This window comes from Danio rerio, chromosome 9 (assembly GCF_052040795.2).
Source record: "Danio rerio strain M-AB ecotype USA chromosome 9, GRCz13ab, whole genome shotgun sequence".
NCBI lineage: Eukaryota > Metazoa > Chordata > Actinopteri > Cypriniformes > Danionidae > Danio > Danio rerio.
The window spans coordinates 3,573,955-3,594,706 of NC_141029.1; the positions used below are offsets into that span (position 1 = coordinate 3,573,955).

At 35.6% G+C, this 20,752-nt stretch overlaps 1 protein-coding gene and 2 long non-coding RNA genes across 5 annotated transcripts in view; 2 read left to right on the forward strand and 1 right to left on the reverse strand.

Moving 5' to 3' along the window:
* The window catches only part of LOC141376047 (uncharacterized), a 67,282-nt gene extending 54,570 nt beyond the window's left edge, over positions 1-12,712 (forward strand). Inside the window, exons 3-6 of one of the 2 annotated variants that reach the window (XR_015499118.1) lie at positions 1,298-1,391; positions 6,672-6,804; positions 11,785-11,971; positions 12,073-12,707. This is a non-coding gene — a long non-coding RNA (uncharacterized LOC141376047). Of the gene's footprint in view, positions 1-1,297; positions 1,392-6,671; positions 6,805-11,784; positions 11,972-12,072 lie in introns of both variants that reach the window. The other variant, XR_015499119.1, reaches the window with a different exon arrangement.
* LOC137496440 (uncharacterized) lies at positions 563-20,250 on the reverse strand. Of its 2 annotated transcripts, none has more exons than XR_015499112.1 (3): positions 20,071-20,250; positions 2,324-2,418; positions 563-1,370 (listed from the first exon to the last, which is right to left on the reverse strand). It is a non-coding gene; the product is annotated as an uncharacterized LOC137496440 (long non-coding RNA). The 2 variants fall into 2 exon arrangements; XR_015499113.1 differs by lacking the exon at positions 20,071-20,250 and adding an exon at positions 2,979-5,170 and having other exon boundaries at positions 2,324-2,853.
* dlx1a (distal-less homeobox 1a) lies at positions 14,264-16,269 on the forward strand. Its single transcript, NM_131305.1, is given in 3 exon segments — positions 14,264-14,710; positions 14,960-15,159; positions 15,707-16,269. Coding segments are annotated over 3 exon segments (759 nt in total). The 5' UTR covers positions 14,264-14,397; the 3' UTR covers positions 15,953-16,269.
* Positions 20,251-20,752: the final 502 nt, after the last annotated feature.

Consider the following 20,752-nt stretch of genomic DNA (forward strand, 5'->3'; position numbering starts at 1 on the left):
GTGTTTTGCCAGCCTATGGCTTTTATTGATTTTAATTTGCTGCCTAGTTTGAAGATTTGATGACTGCCTGTCTCGGGCCTGCACACAACAAGCAGAAATGCCGCCAGTGTGACAACTCTGCAGTCGTTTCATTTTTTACTTGATGCATTAAGTAGCATCTATCGGGGCGGATTTTTCTATTTCTCCCAGTAGCACCTAACTCAAGTAATTGGTCATTTTTGGAGGGCAATTTTAGGGGCAGGTGCGGGGACGCCGGGCAGACAGTTGTGACCCCTGCTGCTGTCGTAATGATGGAGGTTGTGGGCTCGTCTCTCTCCCTCTCTCGCTCTCCCTCACCTGCGGTCCAGGTGAGTGATGGCTGCAGATTAGCAGGTAGCTGAAGATTCCGGCCTGATCCCATCCAATCGCCCACAAAATCGGCAGCCGTGTGTTTTTGGTAATCGTGTGACACGCACACCAGTCATTTGCTGCTAGATTTCATATTTTAGGGAACGAATGGGCGTGTTTTAACAGCCCTGTGATCTTCCACTAAATGAAACTTGCTCGGAAAAACCAAACCAGTGGGTGGATTTAACACTGCAATTTATTTAGTTTTTCTGACATCAGGAAAGATTCAAAGTTTGGTTAGTTTAATATGTTAATTAGGTTTTTAAAATATTTTAAGTTATACAAAGTTCATCTTAAGACTTTTAGTCCAGAGTAGATGACTAGAAAAATAAATCTGATTCAACTAATAAGTTTAGAGCAGCGTTACATTTGTTTATTGTGTAATATTGATCTTTCTTCATTGACAAAATCAAGAGAATGGAGGTAAAGGTCATGTTCCTTAAAGTCTGTAAATGTCCTACTGTATAAATATAAAAGCTTAATGTCTGATTAATAATATGCATTAAGTAACTTTATTAGTTCAATTTTAAAGGCGATTTTCCTCAATATTTAGATTACTTAAACCCCTCAGTATCCAGATTTTCACATAGTCATATGTCTGCCAAATATTGCCCAATCTTTGCAAATCATATATTAATGGACAGCTAATATATCTATCTATCTATCTATCTATCTATCTATCTATCTATCTATCTATCTATCTATCTATCTATCTATCTATCTATCTATCTATCTATCTATCTATCTATCTATCTATCTATCTATCTATCTATCTAAACTGTTTTTCAGTTGACACTTCTGACTGGTTTTGGTCTATGCAGGGTCATATATATAATATCAATAACATATATTACAAGAAAACACAGAGTATAGCAGGCTTGTGGATATAGTATGCTTTCTTCATCTACAGGTGTGTTGGAAGAACCAGATCGGACGCCGTTTAGTTTGTATGTCCTTCCATTGTAGAGACTCGTCAGCTAGAACTGGAAAAGAAAGAATGAAATGTGAGTTAGTGCTTCTAATGCGTTTATAAATTTACAATATTATTCCACAATATATTGAGATGAGAAATCGGAAGTTTTTATTTAAAGATATTCATTTTACACACTGCAAAAAAAGCTTTTCTTACTTAGAGTTTTTATCTTGTTTCTAATCCAAATATCTAAAAAGTTTCAAATCAATTCAATTTCAATTGTCTTGTTTTAAGAAATAATGTCCCAAAATTAAGCAAGTTTTTCCCTACAACAAGCAAAATAATCTGCTAATGGGCTAAGCAAAATAATCTTATGTTGAAAGGAAAAACAAGATTATTTTGCTTACCCCACTGGCAGATTATTTTGCTTCTTTTATTGAAAAACTTACTTAATTTTGGCTTACTTTATTTCTTAAAACAAAACAATATGTTTTGCTTGTCTAGAAAATGCTTCTTGATTTCAGAACTTTTAGATATTTGCACTAGAAACCAGACAAAAAATCTAAGTAAGAAAAGCATTTTTTGCAGTGCAGAGATTTTTACTTAAGGAAAACGTCTAACTTTGGTAATATATATAATATGAAATATATTTTAACTCCTTCTGTTCCACATTGAACTTTAAAAATTAGGTCTGTTGGTTCAGTGGTTGTTATTTATTTATTTATTTATTTATTATATATATATATATATATATATATATATATATATATATATATATATATATATATATATATATATATATATATATATATATATATATATATATATATATACACGTGTTTTACATTGGGTGAAAAGCACTGAAAGAAAAATACAAAAAAACTTTTCTTTTTAATTGATGAAATATCTTCAATTTTAATTTTGAAATATGATTTAGCTCATTCTTTTCCACATTGATATATTGAAGATCATTTGATCTTATTATTATTCATTCTTTCATCCATTTTCTTTTCAGCATAGTACCTTTTATTAATCTGGGGTCGCCACAGCAGAATGAACTGCCAACTTATCCAGCATATGTTTAGCACAGCGGATGCCCTTCCAGCTGCAAACGATCACTGGGAAATGTATTACAGTATTATTATTATTATTATTATTATTATTATTATTATTATTTTAATTAGAAGTTTAATACAAAAAGAGAAAAGAAAAAATAAGAAATTATTATTTTTTCAAATGTATGAAATTGGGTGAAAAGCACAATACAAAATGGCAGATCTGCAGTTGTATTTAATTTGTATGTTCTCCCATTGTGAAATAAGACCCATAAGTACTGGAAAAAGCAAATGAACTGTGAGTTAAAACCAATAATAATTCAATTAATAAGGTAATTTTATTAAATGTAGATTTTTTTTTAAAGATTCAAATATCCACAGTATCTGCTTTTGAAAATCAATTTTGTAATATAATTTAAAAGGTAAACTTCAAACTTCAAAAATACAAATTACCTCATTTTTTACTCTCCAACATGTGGTTTTAAACCTTTCTTTCTTCTGTTGAACACAAGAGGAGACATTTTGAGAAATGCTGGTTCATAGGAGAAAGAAACTCAAATAGTTTTTGAACAAGTGAAGGGAGAGTAAAGGATTTCTGAGCTTTAATTTTAATGTGAACTAACCCTTGAGATTATTTAGTTCTCATTAATTTTCCCTCAGCGTACTTCCTTTATTCATCAGGGGTGGCCACAGCGGAATGAACCTCCAACTATTCCAGCATATGTTTTACACAGCGGATGCCCTTCCACCTGCAACTCAGTACTGGAAAACACACTCTCACATTCACACTCATACACTATGGTCAATTTAGTTTATTCAGTTCATCTATGCACATGTGTTTGGACTGTGGGGGAAAACAGAGCACCTGGAGGAAACCCATGCCAACACAGGGAGGACATGCAAACTCCACACAGAAATGCCAAAAAGAACCAGCGACCTTCTTGCTGTGAGGCGACAATGCTAACCATTGAGCCACCATGTCGCCTTAATTTTATACATTGATTAAAAAAATGATCTGCAGGTTATTTAATATCCTGCTGTTATTCCTTTGAGATTTACACATGAGTTGATTTACACACACATGACTGATAAAAAGAAAGCTGTGAATATAAGAAGAGTTGTGCATATATTACTTACAAAATACTGTACTACACACAGTTCTAAAAGAAAAAACCGTCATGAGTGATTCCTAAAAAACCCCATAGATTTTCAGTCTTGTTTATGTTCTAATGCAAACAGACCATTACAAACCCAAGTGCATTATTTTAACATCACACTTAACCGTTCCTTACTGATTGACACAGTAATCTGTGGTTACACCTCAAACTGTCCTCTCTCTCACACACGCACACATTGCTCTCAGTCTCAACAAATCCTCTCACAGTCTCTTTTTTTTTGTCCATTGGAATTCAGCGGAGCAGCAAATTGAAGGTGCTGCCTGCTTAAAACCCTCCAGAGAAACCCAGAAAACCCACAGCTGTTTCACCCTCAGGATTGATCAGATACTCTGAAATTGGATCATTACGTCTGATCGAATTTGCCGCTGTGTGTTTTTTGCTGCTGGGCTGAATTCAGATTAGTGGATGTGTGTTGCTGGGTAAATACTGGACCATTATACGCACTCCGTAAAACAATCTGAAAAATTTACGCTAAAAAAAAAACAGCAGCTGCTCAATTCCTTCGTGTTGTCCCAACACAAATAGATTAAGGTAGCTTCTTTTATTCATTCGTTCATTTTCCTTTGGCTTAGTCCCTTATTTGTGAGAGGTCGCCACAGTGGAATGAACCGCCAACTACTGTAGCATATGTTTTACCAGCCTGATCTCACGATGAAATGTAAGTATTTTACTTTTTGCCAGTTTAGTGGCTAATTCCTACAAATTTGTACGAGTTCAGCTGTATGAAATTGTACGATTTAAAAAAGGAGGCATGGCACCCAATCCTAAATCCAACTGTCATTGGGGGATAAGCAAATCGTACTAAATTGTATGAATTAGATCATACGAATTCATACGAATTAGCCACTAAATCGAAAAGTTACGAATTGCCGTGAGATTGTGTTGGTTTTATGCAACAGATGCCCTCACAGTTGCAACCAAGTACTGGGACGTTGACTTAATTGTTCTTGCAAATGGGCAGCACAGTGGCTCGGTGGTTAGCGATGAGCAAGAAGGTCGCTGGTTCGAGCCCCAGCTTGGTCCATTAGGATTTCTGTGTAGAGTTTACATGTTCTCCCCAAGTTGGCGTGGGTTTCCCCAAAAGTCCAAAGATGTGCTATAGGTGAATTGGGTAAGCTAAATTGTCTGGAGTGTATGTGCTGGTCCTCCAGGTTGGGGGTTGAGCATTGGGCTAACGTCCCACCTCATGAAAATGAGATGTTATGAAACACCAAACATGGTGCGGCTAAATGTCAACTTCGATATAAACGGCCCTGGGAGTAAGTAAACATAATAAATTAGCAAAAGTCATTTTTAAGTGTGTTTTACTAACGCAATCTCATGGCAATTCGTAACTTTTTTATTTAGTGGCTAATTCATATGAAGTTGTACAATCTAATTTGTACAATTTAGTATGATTTGCTCATCACCAAATGACTGTTGGGGTTCGGAGTGAGGTTGGGTGCCACACTTCCTTTTTAAAATCGTACATTTTCATACGACTGAATTAGCCTCTAAACTGACAAAACGTAAAATACTTATGTTTCCTCGTGAGATCAGGCTGGGTTACTGTTAAAAATACGTTAAAGGCTCGTACACACCGGGATGCTTTTCGTTTGCGCTTCAAGAGTTCACACTTAGCTGATAATCAATAAACCGTATTTGGCATGCTGTCCCGGGAGAGAGCCCTGAGCTCGTAATATCCTCAAGCCTGAGGCTTCCTCCCGTTTGAAGGGCGAGAGGGGAGTTCGAGCTTAGGTAGGTCTCAAGAACTCCCCTGCTTGTCACCGTGTTAGAAGTGTAAACTAAGATTGTCTTGGGTGAAAATTTGGTTTAGTCGATTAGCTATGGTTTATGTTTTTGGACGGTGGGAGGAAACCGGGGGAAACCCACGCAAACACAGGGTGAACATGTAAACTCCGCACAGAAACACCGACCAGCCCGATAGGAGGTTGGACCAGTGGTTTTCTTGCTGTGAGGCAACAGTGCTAGTCACTGGTCCACCGTGTCGCCCTATTGGAAAAAGGAGGGAAGAAGGGGGGAAAGCTTCAAGACGAAGATAACTAGAATGAAAAACTCCAGAATACGGAGCTAATGAGGAGCCAGCCGTGTTGATCATAAGCATGTGATCGTCTCGAAATTAGTTTATGAATAACCACACTTATTGTCAGTGTTTACGAGACGTTTTTCCAGATTCTAAACCCATCAATTTTCACTGGCGTCAAGCAGAAGAATATGCAAAATCACTGCTGGACGTTAGATGGCGCTACACAACTTTAAGCTTCTGACACCCGCTTGTAACACAAAAGAAGAAAAAGAGAAAGTTGACACGCTTGATGTTAAAGTTACTGGTGAATGGATGGTTTAAGTAGCAGCTCCAGCTCTAGCGATGAAGAAATGATTAGTGCTCACCAGTGCAATAGGCAGCTCCACGTTCATATCACCTCTGGGCATCTTCTTCAGTGTGCGCTCGCATTGACAGTTTTGTGCTTGAGCGCCTCCAAGTGCTGTTGACTGTAACTTCAGTAGCTCCGTGCACGTGCCAAAAGTGCCAATCTGATTGGTGGAGAAGGCTTTGATGTGGCGCGTCAAAACAAAAAAACGAGCATGAGGCAGTTCTTTAAAAATGACGCTTTTACGCCTGGCGTTTTGCGCATTGGTGTGCATGATCACATTAGCCCTATTTTTTAGCCACAAGGCATTAAACGTCGATGAAAAACGCGAGCAAAAAGCCTCCCAGTGTGCACGGGTCTTAAGAACGCAATTTCTCAAATTTTACGCTAAATCGATGTATTTCATTTAATTATAGTCTTACACAAGTGTTTAGAGGTTCTGTCATCTACACAACATTTTTTGCTGTCATATACACAGCTTGTTACACAGACAAAAACACAGCCAGAAGCATGTGTGCATGATAAAGTCACACAATGAATCAAATTTCATCAAAATTAACTTTTTCCACATGCTAGTATGTAGAAGATGCTCAGTGTCATTCACATAACTACTAAACACAACATACAGTAGGCTCAATCTGAGACGTAGCCCTATATACATTTCTGGAGATCTTGAATTATGTAGCCAGAAGTATGTATGGCTGCATTTTGTCTTTAAAACGAGCAATACGGAGCGGTATGACGCTGTTCCTTTTCACACTACCAGATGAACGCTTACTTCAGTGTGGACAACTTTCCCACTGTTAGCAGTTTGTCCAGTGGCGTGGACTTGAGACACAGAGAGGAGTTGACCACGACGACGGGGTTCAAGTCCGGTGAAGAACGGTTCCAGAAAGCAGGTAAGACAAAAGCCAAAATAAAAATGAACAAGAAAAATAACAGGGTGAAAATGTGGTAAAAATCAGGCAAGAGCTTTTCTTTTTCTGGATTGCTTTTGAAAACACTATCGGCTGAGTTTAGGGAAGGAGGAGGGTGGGTCGGTCAGTCAGTTGACTAGGTGGATTGATGTGAGAACGGCAGGGGTGAATGGCATTCAAGAGAGAAATTTGAGATCTGAAAAAGTGTACACAGTGCCTCTGGTGAATTCATGAAAACGTATATAGCGGTAAGTTTTCAGAATGAGCCTGGGATGAAAAGTAATGCAATTAACACTATTTATCAACAATACATGTAACATAAAACTCAAACATAATGTACATTACTGATGAAGAAAATAAACTAAAATGAACCAGTAATGTCAACAAAAAAGCATAGAAAGTAAAGAAAATGTACAGGAAATTGTGGGAATAGGAATTGACGGTTATTTGCTGTACATATTGAGGAAACTTACATTTTTACTGTAGCATTTCTACAGGTTTTTTTACAGTTGAAAATCACTGACATTTTTTACAGTGCGTCCCCAAAAACATTAGGTGGAGATGTCAATGTTAACGCTCCCTTAATTACATTTGAAACAGCTCCACTTTCACCTGATTCATTCAGTGCAAGAATGTGATGGAGGAAAACCAAATACTGTCATTTTCAATGTGATCTTACTAATATGATAATGGGATCATATTCCATTGCCTAAGTGCTCTGTCTCTTTAATTTGAAATAGCCCTCCATCATAGTGTAGGGTCTGTCAGAAAGATGCACGTTCACATCAAGTGTAGACTGAATTAGAGCTAGTGCACTACAACTTATTTATGTCTGTAAAGCAAACTAAATGTCACACTTGCTTTCCCAGGTTTGCTTTCTAATGTTAATGTTTTTACATTTGGATTCACACCCACCTATATAGTAAACAACTAGGAGGATCTGAGTTGATTGAAATTGCACACTAATATATACATATATATATATATATATATATATATATATATATATATATATATATATATATATATATATATATATATATATACATATATATAGCTGCTTTTATAAACTACTTGTTTAAAATGAGCTGAAACAACACCATTATTGAGATGGCTTTGGGACAAGTTATTTGTTTTAATTTCAATACACTTAAATAAAAATAAAAAACACACACAAACAATTAAGAAAACATAATAATTTAGTGTTGGGGAAAATGCTGATTTCCACACAATTCCTTTATGTGTTCCCAATTTGATTAAGTTAACACAAATTTAAGTGGATTGATCGTAAAACAATTAAGTTGACCCCCCAAAAATACATAAGAGTTGTGTTGATTTACCTCATTTTAAATAAGTAGTTTGAACAAGCAGCAAAAGTAATTGTTTCTGAGTGTATACAGTGTACTTAAATCATTTTAAATCACCAGAACATTTGAATAACATAAGTGTTATTAATAGATACTAACACAAAAGTACCATACACCTTTGACACCAAACTGTAAACTAATATCCAGTTATATACAGTACACTCCAAAAAATGATTACTGCTGCTTGTTCAAACTACCAGTTTAAATGAGCTGAAACAATACAATTTTTGTAATTTCTTTGGTCAGTTTATTTGTTTTATGTTCAGGTCAGTCTAATTTGTGAACCTTTAAGTTAAAGTATGCGTTTTGTGTTGGCACAACGTGAAATAATTGTGATGGTCCAACTACCTGGTTAGTGGATTTGTAGTTCCCAGCATGCTTTGTGTGGGATTGATTTAAGAGAGGAGAATATTGACAGTAAAGGTAATCTTAGGTGTTTAAAGGTAATAGAAAGACTTAAAGTTTGAGTTGGAAGATGCAAAAGATGTTCGTACTTTGAGTTTTGAGATTATCACCTTGCAGAAGCAGCCATGCTTTGGGTGTTGGCAGCTTAATTAGCAAAACTGCAGATTGTTGCTTTGCTCAGTGAGCAATAACTATCCTAAAAATAGTTCTGAGATCAGTCTCAATAATTTACTGAAAAATATTCATAATTTGCTGTATTTACTACATTTTTTTTAGTTAAGTGATTGTAAACAATTTATTAGGGCTGAATTCAAACAAATAAATTAGGTTAAACAGTACTACATTTAATTAGTTTATTTAAATTCAACACATACATTTTTGCAGACATAATTTTTTTCTGTGTATGTAACTCATAAAATATGCTTTAAATCACTTCTTTTAGTTCATTTAGGAAAACTTTAAAATAAAACTATATGAGACTTTGAAATGTACGACACATAATAGACACGCATGATATTATCAGACCTTTGAGTTTAAGTTAAATAAAAATACAAATGTATTTCAACTTTTATTTGATAAAATCATGTCTGACTAACTTGATTGCATTTAATTGTGTAAATTGTTTTTTTTAGTTGGTGCTACACAAATTGGATGGAAATCCTGTCCTCAATTAAATGGGGTGTATGCACATGGACTTTTAATTTCAGTCAGCCCGCCAGGGCTTCCGGTTAATTGTCATCCCATACAAAATTGCCACGTTTAAAATATGATTCACTGCCAGGCTGAGATACAATATAAAGTTGGTATGAGACCAAACAAGAAGCACAACGATAAGTTATATTTTTACGCTTTATGTCTTTAAAATATGGAAATTAATTTTGACCCAGTATTTTCAATGGTATTTCTGCAATAGCCTGCCGCTAATGACGGCAACTGCGTTCAAACGGTCTTTCGTCTCATGTTAAGTTTTAACAACCAAATGAAAGCTTAAGTCTATAACTGATTGTATTTTAATTACATCACAACATCGATGCTGCAAAGGAAGCTTATGAAATTGAAAATAGTCACATAAGCTTTCACCGGAAGTTCATCATTAGCTGAAAAACACTGTATAGACCATATTGGGGTAATGTTGGTTTTATATTCGCACATTCATTCATTTTACTGTCTCTATATTGTTTACCACGCTAAATTAACAATTCGGTCGTAATTGGTAAGTATGACTTTAAAACTACATAAGTACTATCTAATTAATTGTAAACAATGCTGTACTTTGATAGCCACTGGCTGCTAATATGATTTCGCTGTTTAGAATTTGCAAATACTTTTCTGTAATTATATTATTAAGGAGAAAGTCTGATTATCCGAATATAAAACCAACTTTACTTTTATCTAGTCCGTTATTGCGTTTATCCAAGGAGTTTTTTTTCAGTGTATAGTCAACATTTTAAGTGGATCAAAGACAAGAATGGTTGTTGTCAAATAACTTTAGGACAACTTTTTTTGTGAAAGTTTTTGATCAAATATCTTCTGAAATATAAATTTTCTTAGCAGATTTGAGTTTTGCTGATATTTATTTCCTGTTCCGTTGTGATGTTGGACGTCCAACAATCTGTTAACAATTTTTTTAATAGTTAGACATCTGTCCGGATTTGGGGTTTTGGTTCTCAGGAACATTTTTATCAACAGGACATCTTGTGGGTCACTCTAACCACAGAGCTGGTAAGGAGACTTCATATTGAAGCAATTAAAAAAGAATCCCCGTGCCACCAAAAACAGAAACTAATCAGGGACTTTGCCTTAAATTTACTCCGGACACAAAATTTCGGAAGTGCTTTTACAGTTCAGAATCAGACCCTGCAGAAAGGACGGATGAGGCCGTAACCTCAACGGTCCCTATGTGAAGCAGTTTGTCAGCTCATGTCTGTATACTGCACACACACACTCTCTCTGAGTGGGCCTGAACTGGTGTGGTGCACTAAATCAGGGCAGCATAGCAGGTGTTTGACTCTCACTCTTGATGATCCTCTTCTCTGGATAGTGCTCTATAAACTCGTCATGCTGCTTTATTTGAGTTGGGTCTAAACAGAAAGCTCATCATTTTGACACGCTGGACAATTGGGCTGCACTGTATAATTATTATGGGACTGACCACACAGTACGATACTGAGATACTGTTCTGTGATACCAGTGTTTAATGGATGCCAGCATATTTTTTTGCTTTCTTTTAATTAAAACCCCTCTGTGATTATAAATCGCAGCAAATCAGAGTAGCAGACACTTTTAGTGCTAGATTAATTTTAATGGTACAAAATAATAAGTTATTAATATTATTAGTTATTATTAGTTATTAATAATAATAAGTTATTATTTTGCACAGCAAAAATGTAAACAAAAAAGATCGACATGATTCTAAAGGGAACAGTTAATTTTACATAATATGTAATATCTATCTAGGCCTATCTATCTATCTATCTATCTATCTATATATATATATATATATATATATATATATATATATATATATATATATATATATATATATATATATATATACAATATATATTCTGTCCCTTTATGATTTTGTCTTAATCTTTGAAATTCAGGAAGTTCTAGTATACTTAATGTTAAAAAATAAATCGATAATAATTTGATTAGATTAGATTAAATTACACTTTATTGTCAATAAACTTTAAAGGCAACAACATGCAGTTTAGGTCTAACTAGGAGTGCAAGAGCAGGATACAGGTATAAATTAATATAGAAAAGCCATGGTGATATTTACAGATGGATGTACTATGAACATTATATACAGGTTGAATGGGTTGAATTGATGAATGTATGTACAGGTTTTGTTAATTAGAAGTATGCGGATATGAACATAATTACTAATGTGTGCACTGGATATGTACAATTCAAGATGAATTAATTTAACAAAGTGCAGTGTATATGTAATCATAATCATTATTATTAATAATATTACTATATTACTTATACTATATTATTATTATGTAGTCGAAATCTTAAAAAACACTGAGAACAAAACAAATTTGCCTCTACATTGCATCTCAATCTTTAAGCTTTTCGCATATGCTTGGAAATATATGCGTATTTATATTTCAGTTTAATTTTTGTTTTAAAATTCGCTATCCTTGTGCTATATAACACTTTTTTCCGCTTGTAATTTCAGATTAATCGAAAACAATGAACACGTGCAACTCGTTGTCCATTGTGTTCTGAACGCTGATAATTGTCGGTTGTAATACTGTCATTATTTGCGCTATTGATGAAGGATCCCCGAAGTAGATTGCAAATGTCATTTGAAATACAAATTGCTTGAAATTGGACAATTTTGAGGATGGTGGGATATCTAACAGGTACTGTCAAATGTGGTCGTCAGTCCAGTATCATCCTTGGCATCGTGTTGCCGCCAAATGTCATTTTTTGTCTAATATTCTGGAGTCTTTTCTGATTTCAGTGTATTTTTTGTGATGACGGAATGTAAGTGAATACATACTGGGATTATGACTATTTTGAAGAAGACTGGAGAAAAGACAAGCGCGGAGGCTGAGAAAGAGAGAGAGAAAAAATGACAGGAGGATGTGGAGGTGTGATCCGTGTTCAACGGGGAGTCGCACACCGACGGTACGAGCGGTCTCATTCTGTTCTGCTTCTTGCGAGCTTCTTATTTGTCTCTTTGAGTTCTGTTAGCTTTGTATTTCTCATCTGCAACACTGGTATGTTTTTAGCTTGCGTTTTTATCGAATAAGTAGACAAAGTGATTGATTTGCTGTGTCGTTTTGCAAATGAAGCTGTCACGTTTCTGGGAAAAAAAAGCTACAAGCGCAAATGTTCCAATCAGTTTACACGAACATTTTATTGTCAGTTATTCCTTGAGTGATTCTAAAAAGACTGATTTTAGAATGCTGATTCCAAAATGATGTCATCAAACGGTTTCGCGGATTAATTTCATTACTTGTTCTTACTTATTAGCTTTGCTTATTTAAATAATGTAATCTTAAAGAAGATAAGGCCCATGTTCGTTATAAATTAATGGCAGACAAAAAATCCATGTAATTGTCAGCTGTATTTAATAAAAAATAAATAAGGGTGAAACTATTGCATTTACATTTTTCTTTCTTGCTTAAGGTTGTTATTGACAGCCCTAAACATGTGCTGGCTATGTTTTTATTTTATTCCGTTTTAATTAATTAATTTGTTTAACTATTATAAAGTAGACATTATTACGAGTTTATTCAAAACTGAATTTAAACTGAATCTAATTAATCTTATGAGTCCATTGAACTTATATAATATTACTACTAATATTACTAACTGACTTAAAAACAGGTTGCATATTTTATCAAATTAAGTTTGATTATGATTTACTTATGATTAACTTACTAATATTAATGACCTAAAAACATTTGCTGTCAGAACTAATTGATCATATCATTTTCTGCAGTGTAGAATTGTGTGGTTTTGTGATATTGTAGCTTTAAGAAGGAAAATGAGGTATACATTTTAATTTCTATAGGTAGTAAACGTGAGGGAAATAAATAGCTATTTATACATTTGCTATTGTTTATCCGTGTTAAATGTAATTTTAACAGATACAATTATTCAAACAGAAATCTGCCAACTTTTTTTTTTTTTTACAAAAAAAAAAAAAAAAACCTTTCGATACAAACCAAACATTGCAACGTCAACAAAACTCAAACCTGAAAGGAATAAACCAAATAATCGGAGTTTGTTATCAACACCGGCCTGTTTCTCTGATCCTCAAGCGCAGTAATTTAACCCGCGCGCGAGTGATGTGAATCTGCTCAACACTGCAAGTGTTAAATACACAGCTAATTATGCGTATGAAAATTAAACAACAGTGTTATGCTAATTTAGTTGGTTTCAGCTGTGTCTTCAAGCACTCGAGACTAGCATTTTAACCAAATGAATCATCAAAGTAATTCATCTTTGCTTGGAGACACACATTTATACCTGTACTTAATCATATTTGTTAGGTGTTAAATGCTTTGTTCACGGAGCCGTGACCAGCAGAAAATTAGGAGCATGCTATCTTCGTTCACTATTACGAAAGGTTTGCTTTTTATATAACAGCCTTTACTTTTGTTTTTTATTCTGATTTGTTTATTTTAAGAGATGTATTTATAATTAATATAATAGTAATAATAATAATAATAATATAATTTACTTATAATTACACATATATTGCATAAGAATTACCATTTCCCCTTGGTTATATAATTTAATTTTACTGTTACTTTTCTGATAATTTGTTAATTGATACAGGCCTTACACTGATGACACTGATATAAAAAAACGAATGTAATTATAAAAAATTTATATATTTTACACTGTTGAGACAAATTTGGTGGTTTCAGCGGAAATGTGTTTGAGCCTCCCAAGTACGGCCTATGCGTCTCGGTCCATTCCCTAAATTTCTACATTAGCATTGCACAATAGAGTCACAGGTTGGTCTTATTTCTTGAGTTTATCAGGTCCGTCGGACCCGACCCTCGGATTACCAATCCGCATCGCTCTTGGAGGGAGTGGACCAATCAGAGAGCACCTTGGATACATATTCATGATTCCCTGATTCAAACCTTTGAGCGAGTTTGTGTGGATCCACAGCATCGTACCTAGACTTTTCACAGAGACAAACTACATTTTCTTATGAATGGAAAGTGAAAAAATCAGTTGAGCTTAAATTGGGATCCATCCTTCACTCAGATCATAGAAGAAAACAAAAAAGCAGGGAGAGAGAGAGAGAGCGAGAGCGAGAGACATGACCATGTCTACAATACCAGAGAGTCTAAACAGCCCAGTCTCAGGAAAGAGCGTGTTCATGGAATTTGGGCCACCAAGTCAGCAAATGTCGCCTTCATCTATGACCCACGGACATTACTCAATGCACTGTTTACACTCCTCCGGACACCCGCAACACGACAGCGCATACAGCCCGGCTCCGTCCTTCCCTAGATCTCTGCCTTATCCATACGTCAACTCGGTCGGTAGCCATTCCTCCAGCCCGTACCTCAGCACCGTGCAGACCTACCCAAACAACTCGGCTTTGGCGCAGACCCGATTGGAGGACCCAGGTAAGAAATGCTTTGGTCTTTTTGCTGGTCGCTGCTTTTGTCGACGCACTACGAGAATGTTGGACTGGAGTAGCCCAGATGTGCTGTTATTAGGCTTGGTAATTATTTATTGCGTAATGCTATAAACAATGTATGCAATTAAGGCTAATTATACCTAAAGTGCCGCCTGTAAAACTTGTGCACAGTGATGTGAGCCGCACTGCATGAGCAGTCTGTGAGACAGTTTCTCCTTTTCTTTCTCCCTCCCAGCACCGGAGTCAGAGAAAAACACCGTGGTGGAAGGAGGAGAGGTTCGTTTCAACGGGAAAGGCAAAAAGATCCGCAAGCCCCGGACCATATACTCCAGTCTCCAGCTGCAGGCTCTGAACAGGCGGTTCCAGCAAACCCAGTATCTGGCTCTGCCAGAGAGAGCCGAGCTCGCCGCATCACTGGGGCTCACGCAAACACAGGCATGTGCTCAGCTTTTACTCGTTTTCAGGGAAGCAATAGAGGCTACATACATGTCGCTTTTACAATTTAAGAAATATTGGGTATTTTTATATTCGCATTCTCTTTTTGAAGTGTAGGCTAGTGCACTTTTCTCTCTATAAAGGCCTGCTGTCAAGGGTATTATTTGTTGGTCACACTTTACTATAAGGTTTCATTGAGAGTCACGTATTTACTAACATGAACTAATAATGAACTACATGTACTAAATTTATTAGTCATAGTTCAACACTTACTAATGCATTATTAAAATGACAAACTCATGCTTGTTAATATTAGTTAATACATCATAACAAGAAGCCAACAACGAACAACATTATTGCCAGTTATAAACTTTAATAAACAATGTATTTAATGTATTATTTATTGTTTGTTTAGTACATACTAACACTGACTATTGTGAATTGTTTCCCATTTGTCTGAGAGAACGCAGAAGTAAGTGAACGATGCTTTATTCAACGTGAATCAGATATCGTCTCTCATTCTCTGAACTCGTTTTTCCTTTTCCAGGTGAAGATCTGGTTTCAGAACAAACGCTCCAAGTTTAAGAAACTGATGAAGCAGGGTGGAGGAACAATAGATACGAACGCTTTGGCTAACGGGCGCGGACTGTCCACCGGATCTCCATCCGTGGCGCCCGTCTGGAACACAACAGCCACCGTCAAAACGTCCACACCGACCTCTTATATTCCCAGTTACACCTCATGGTATCCCACAGCACACCAGGACACTATGCAGCAGCCACAGCTCATGTGAACCAGGACTGCTGAAACAACCCCGCCCCTCTGTCCACCAATGGCCCAGTTCAGGGGACCCGACACAGGCAGTCACTCTGCGGCCTTACACACCCTGGCCCTTCGCAGCCCAGACCAGATGTGATCCGGAGACGCTCTCTCTCTCTTTTTCACACAAAAAGACACCTGCTGACACACACTGTCCAGCGGGGACTGAACCAGGGTCGTCCGGTCGCACCGGAGAAGAAACACGTCTCTTTTTGAATTAAAGGGAATGGCGGGAAAGTGGGTCAAATCAAAGCTGCTACTCTGCCCTTTCCGTGACTCTTTTTGTTGTTGTGTAAAAAAAAAAAAAATCATGAGACTAGTCACTAATGTATTTCGTTTTCTTCAAATTTGTTGTTTTCCATATGAAATTTGGAGTTACCGGGTTGAACATTACACCAAACTGCGCATTTCTTTCCAAGAAGTGGCTAAAATACAGTCGCTTCAGGCTTATTCAGCGTGTAAAGACTGGGATAAATCACACCGTGAGCAAGTCTCCTGATTTTCCCCATTTTAAAGGGAAGAAAGACATCTTTAAACAAGATTATTTTGTATGTACGGCGTTTTTTTTTTGTGTTTATTTAAATATAACTTATTTAGATTATGTTTTTGTTTTGATTATATGTTTGTATGTTTTATTTAAAAAAATAAATGTTCTTTAAATTATGATGTGAGGCTGCACTATAAAACAGAAACACTTCCCTCGGATTTGAACCTAGTTTGTAAACCCGAGTGTTTTACTTTATTGGATCACACAAAGAGGAGATAACCGCGTCTATCATCAGCGCTGGATGGGAAGTGTTGACAGCTCTTAAATGTACAGAAATAGTCGTTTTCGTTGTGTGCTGAATAATTTGTGCAAAAGGATCTAAACATGGTTGTGTTTTATTAAAATTCATGTGTTTTTTTTCCGTTTTACATTGAAAAGAAATCATAGTTTTATAGCCTACCGGTCATATTAATTTATTGTTTTTGTTTCATGGAGTCTTGTATAATGTGTAAACACGAACAGTAAAAATCTGCTTATAAAAGAAGTTACAAAATGTCATCGCAACTTTTATTGCTTTGAAAAATGAACCAAATTCAGGTAACCGAACAAAATACCAACAATTAATAACAAATTAAACCTATGCTGTGTATTGAAAGTCAAATTAACAGACCTATAAACAATATTTAGCCGTGTTTCTCACATTTCAATCATGACCAAACGCATTTAGATAACAACAACAATAACAACAGCCTTATAAACAATAATTATTTCTGTCTGCTTCTAAATGACACGTCCAGTTTTGCACTGCAATCCGAGCCAGCGATTAATCTTGCGGTGGTTTCTGTAACACCAACCCTAACACAGTAATTCCTCCGACAATAAGGGCACTTGTTTCTTTTCACTTTCGTTTAGCCGCTATAAGCTCTTTTCTGCTCTTGTGTGGTTGCTTTTGATGGCCGTGTGTTAAGTGAATAATCGGGCAGGTGCCGCTCATGGAGGGGCAGATGAAGAAAGACTGGGGCTGTAAGGGGGGGGAGGAAATGCAGATAGGTAAAGAATGACATGTTCAAAAGAGCCTTTTGTTTGGGGGCTGATGGTTTAACTGCGCATTTTAAGAAAAATTCTGATGCAGATAGATGCCGGCAAGTAACAATACAAAGGACATTTCTTGTAATTTCCAGATAAGCTTTTGTTGCTTGCTGGGTCTTTACATTGTAATCTGTTGACTTGATATAGGCTATATCTTGCTTGTTTATTATCATCATTATTATATGTATTATTATTGATATTACCATCATCATCTTCATTATTATTATTATTATTTGATTTTAGTTGTTTTATCAAATGAAAGACACTGAAAACAAAATGTTGTGTTTCACACAATTCATTTATTAAGTTAACTTAATTGATTTTACAAATTCAAGTAGATTGACATTAAAGCAATTAAGTTGTCCCAAAAAAACCTCAAGTATAGTGTTGATTCAGCTGATTTTAAATAAGTAGTTTAAACAAGCAGCAAAAATATATTTTTTTTAATGAATCTTAGTTATTTATGGTGCTAAAAAATATGATTCTACATCATCCTAAAATTTACAGGAAGGAGCCAAATTAATATATTAGAAATACTTGGAATTAGTTTTACAATACATCTGCTGATTGAGTACATCGAGAGTTGTCACGATTGGAAAAGTTGCTGGGGGGTGCAGCAATTATTGTGACAAATTTTGACGCTCTACATGTGTGGTCTTAAAAACGGCCTGGTCAAAGCAGGAAATGGCCAAGCAATCTCTGAACACAAGCTCAATGCTGCAGCAGCTCTTTCTCTGACTTCATTAATCATCAATAGTTCCTCAATTTAATAGATAATACACTGAAAAAAATATTCAAAGATGATTCCTTGGATTTACTAAATCTTTTTAAGTGGCTTTAAACAATTTATTTGGGCTGAATTTAAACAAACAAATTAAGTTGAACATTACTAAATGTAATTTGTTTGTTTAAATTCAACACACAAATTGTTTGCAACAATTTTGCAGACAATTTCTTTTCAGTTCACTTTAGACAAAATATATTTTTATTAGAAAATATAATAATAACAACAATTATTATTATTAACATTTGTTTCACTGTTATTGTTGTTGTTTATATACACTCAGAAATTACTTTTGATACTTGTTCAAACTACCTTCTTAAAAACAAATCTTCTTAATTTTTGCGGGGGTCAACTGTATTATGTTCAACCAACTTAAATTTTTAAAAACAATTAGGTTAACTTAACCGATTTGTGTTGGGACAACAAGAGGAAATTGTGCGGAACCCTGCATTTTTTACAGTGCAATAAAATATTATTATTTTTTAAATTATGATTATTATTATTATTATTATTATTATTATAAATATGATGATTATTATTATTAGTGGTATTAGTAGTAGTATTGTTGCGTTTCCTGTGCAATTATTTGCCGTAATTTCCGTGTTATATCACGTCATACTTGTCGTAATGTTTATTTAATCGCGTTATGCTTTTGATGCCGTGCCAATTTTTAGGCAACTGATTTCAACAGTAAATTGTATTCATCAGTTTATTTCCTCAAGAGGATTTCTACTTTTCAGAAAACGGATAAATCATGTTTAAATTTTTTGTTGTAAATGAATTGACTTATAAACGTTTAAATTAATCTCTATTGCAAGTCCGATTAGTTAAAATATATTAATGCAAAGTATATAAAAAATATATACATAAAACAGGACTCTTGGGAAGGAATAAAAGAAGAAGCCGTGTTGTTCTGTCTCTTTCTCCGACATGCAGCTGTGGAGCAGAGAGGGTCAGCGTTATTTCACTCTATTCTCCTCTTGATTACGCGCCGGGCCCATCAAACCAGACATAATTACAGTCATTCCCTCCTTACTTATTCTAATGCAGCTTCCCATCTACGGGATAATTATGAGCAATTTTTTTTCGCACGTGGAATCTTTTGTTAACAAAAGAGATAGCGCGCTGAAAGAAAATTTGCTGTGCGACGGGGGAAAAAGAAAAGGGGGAAAAAAGAGAGAGCGAAATAGGTGCGCAGCGGTAGTTATAAGTAAGGCTGGCAAATTGCTTGCAGGTGTATACCGAGAGATTTGTCAATGGGAAGAGGGATCAAAATGAGCAAAAGCACAATGTCGGAGTGATGAAGGCAGAGGTGAAATTATAGAACAAGGGCTGCTTTATTTTCTTCTGGATTCTATAGACAAACTATCTCGCAATTTCGGGCAGCTTTATTAATGAGTAAGACGCCGGTCTTATTTAAAGTGAAACGCTGTGCTATATTTTGATTTACCTAAGATTGAACACGCTCACATTTCGAAATTCGTTGAAAGTATTATTCGCTTATAGTAACGACGTGTTTTTGTTATTAATAATGCTATTTGAATAAAGCTGCAGTTGTATTTACATGTTCCATTGTTGCAGAAAATACATTTGTCCTATAGGCTTGGATACAAAGCGCGACAAATCTTTTTTATTCCCTTCTAACTAGTTCCCAATACGCATAATATCATATCCAGATCCATCCCAAATAAGTTAACAAAATGCATGTAAAATAAACGCGCATCCTTCTTACCTTAATCTGTGATAAACACAAAGATTGGCATCGGCTATTCTATGCATCACTCCCGGGGGAAATAGACGAATGCGAAAAGAGCATCCAGCAGTCAAGGCATGGGTTCGGCTCTTTGGGTCCCAGAATCTGCCTCCTCTAGCTGGGCTCAGAGGAGCTGACAGACGCTCTCCGAGCAGGAATGAAAAATCCTGCTTTATTTTCCCTCTTTATAGCTGATGGAAAAAATTGCTGATTATTAGCATAAATGTTTACTCCTCATTACGCTGATGACATTGTGCACTCGAGATCTTGGTAATCTTTGGGAAAATTATGAGTAATTTTTAAAAATTTAAAGCAGCAGTTACCATGCAATTCAGGCTAATTTTGCGTAGGCTCCAAACGGATATAATTATCGCGGAGTCAAGATGTTATGCTAAAAACTATGCATTGATATTACCATTTATTATGTACATACAACTTTGACAATGTTGATGCTTGAAATAGCTGGAAATTGTCTTGCGCAAAAATTACAGTCCATATTAGGACATCTAAAATTGCGAAGAATTATATAGTAATTGCAGGCTTTCAGATCGGGGAGCCAGAATGCTCAACTGGAGCAATTGTGGATAAAATTACAGATCAGAGTATAAATTAGGGATGGGGTATGGCATTTTTCAAGTTGTCTACAGGATTCCGGAAGTGT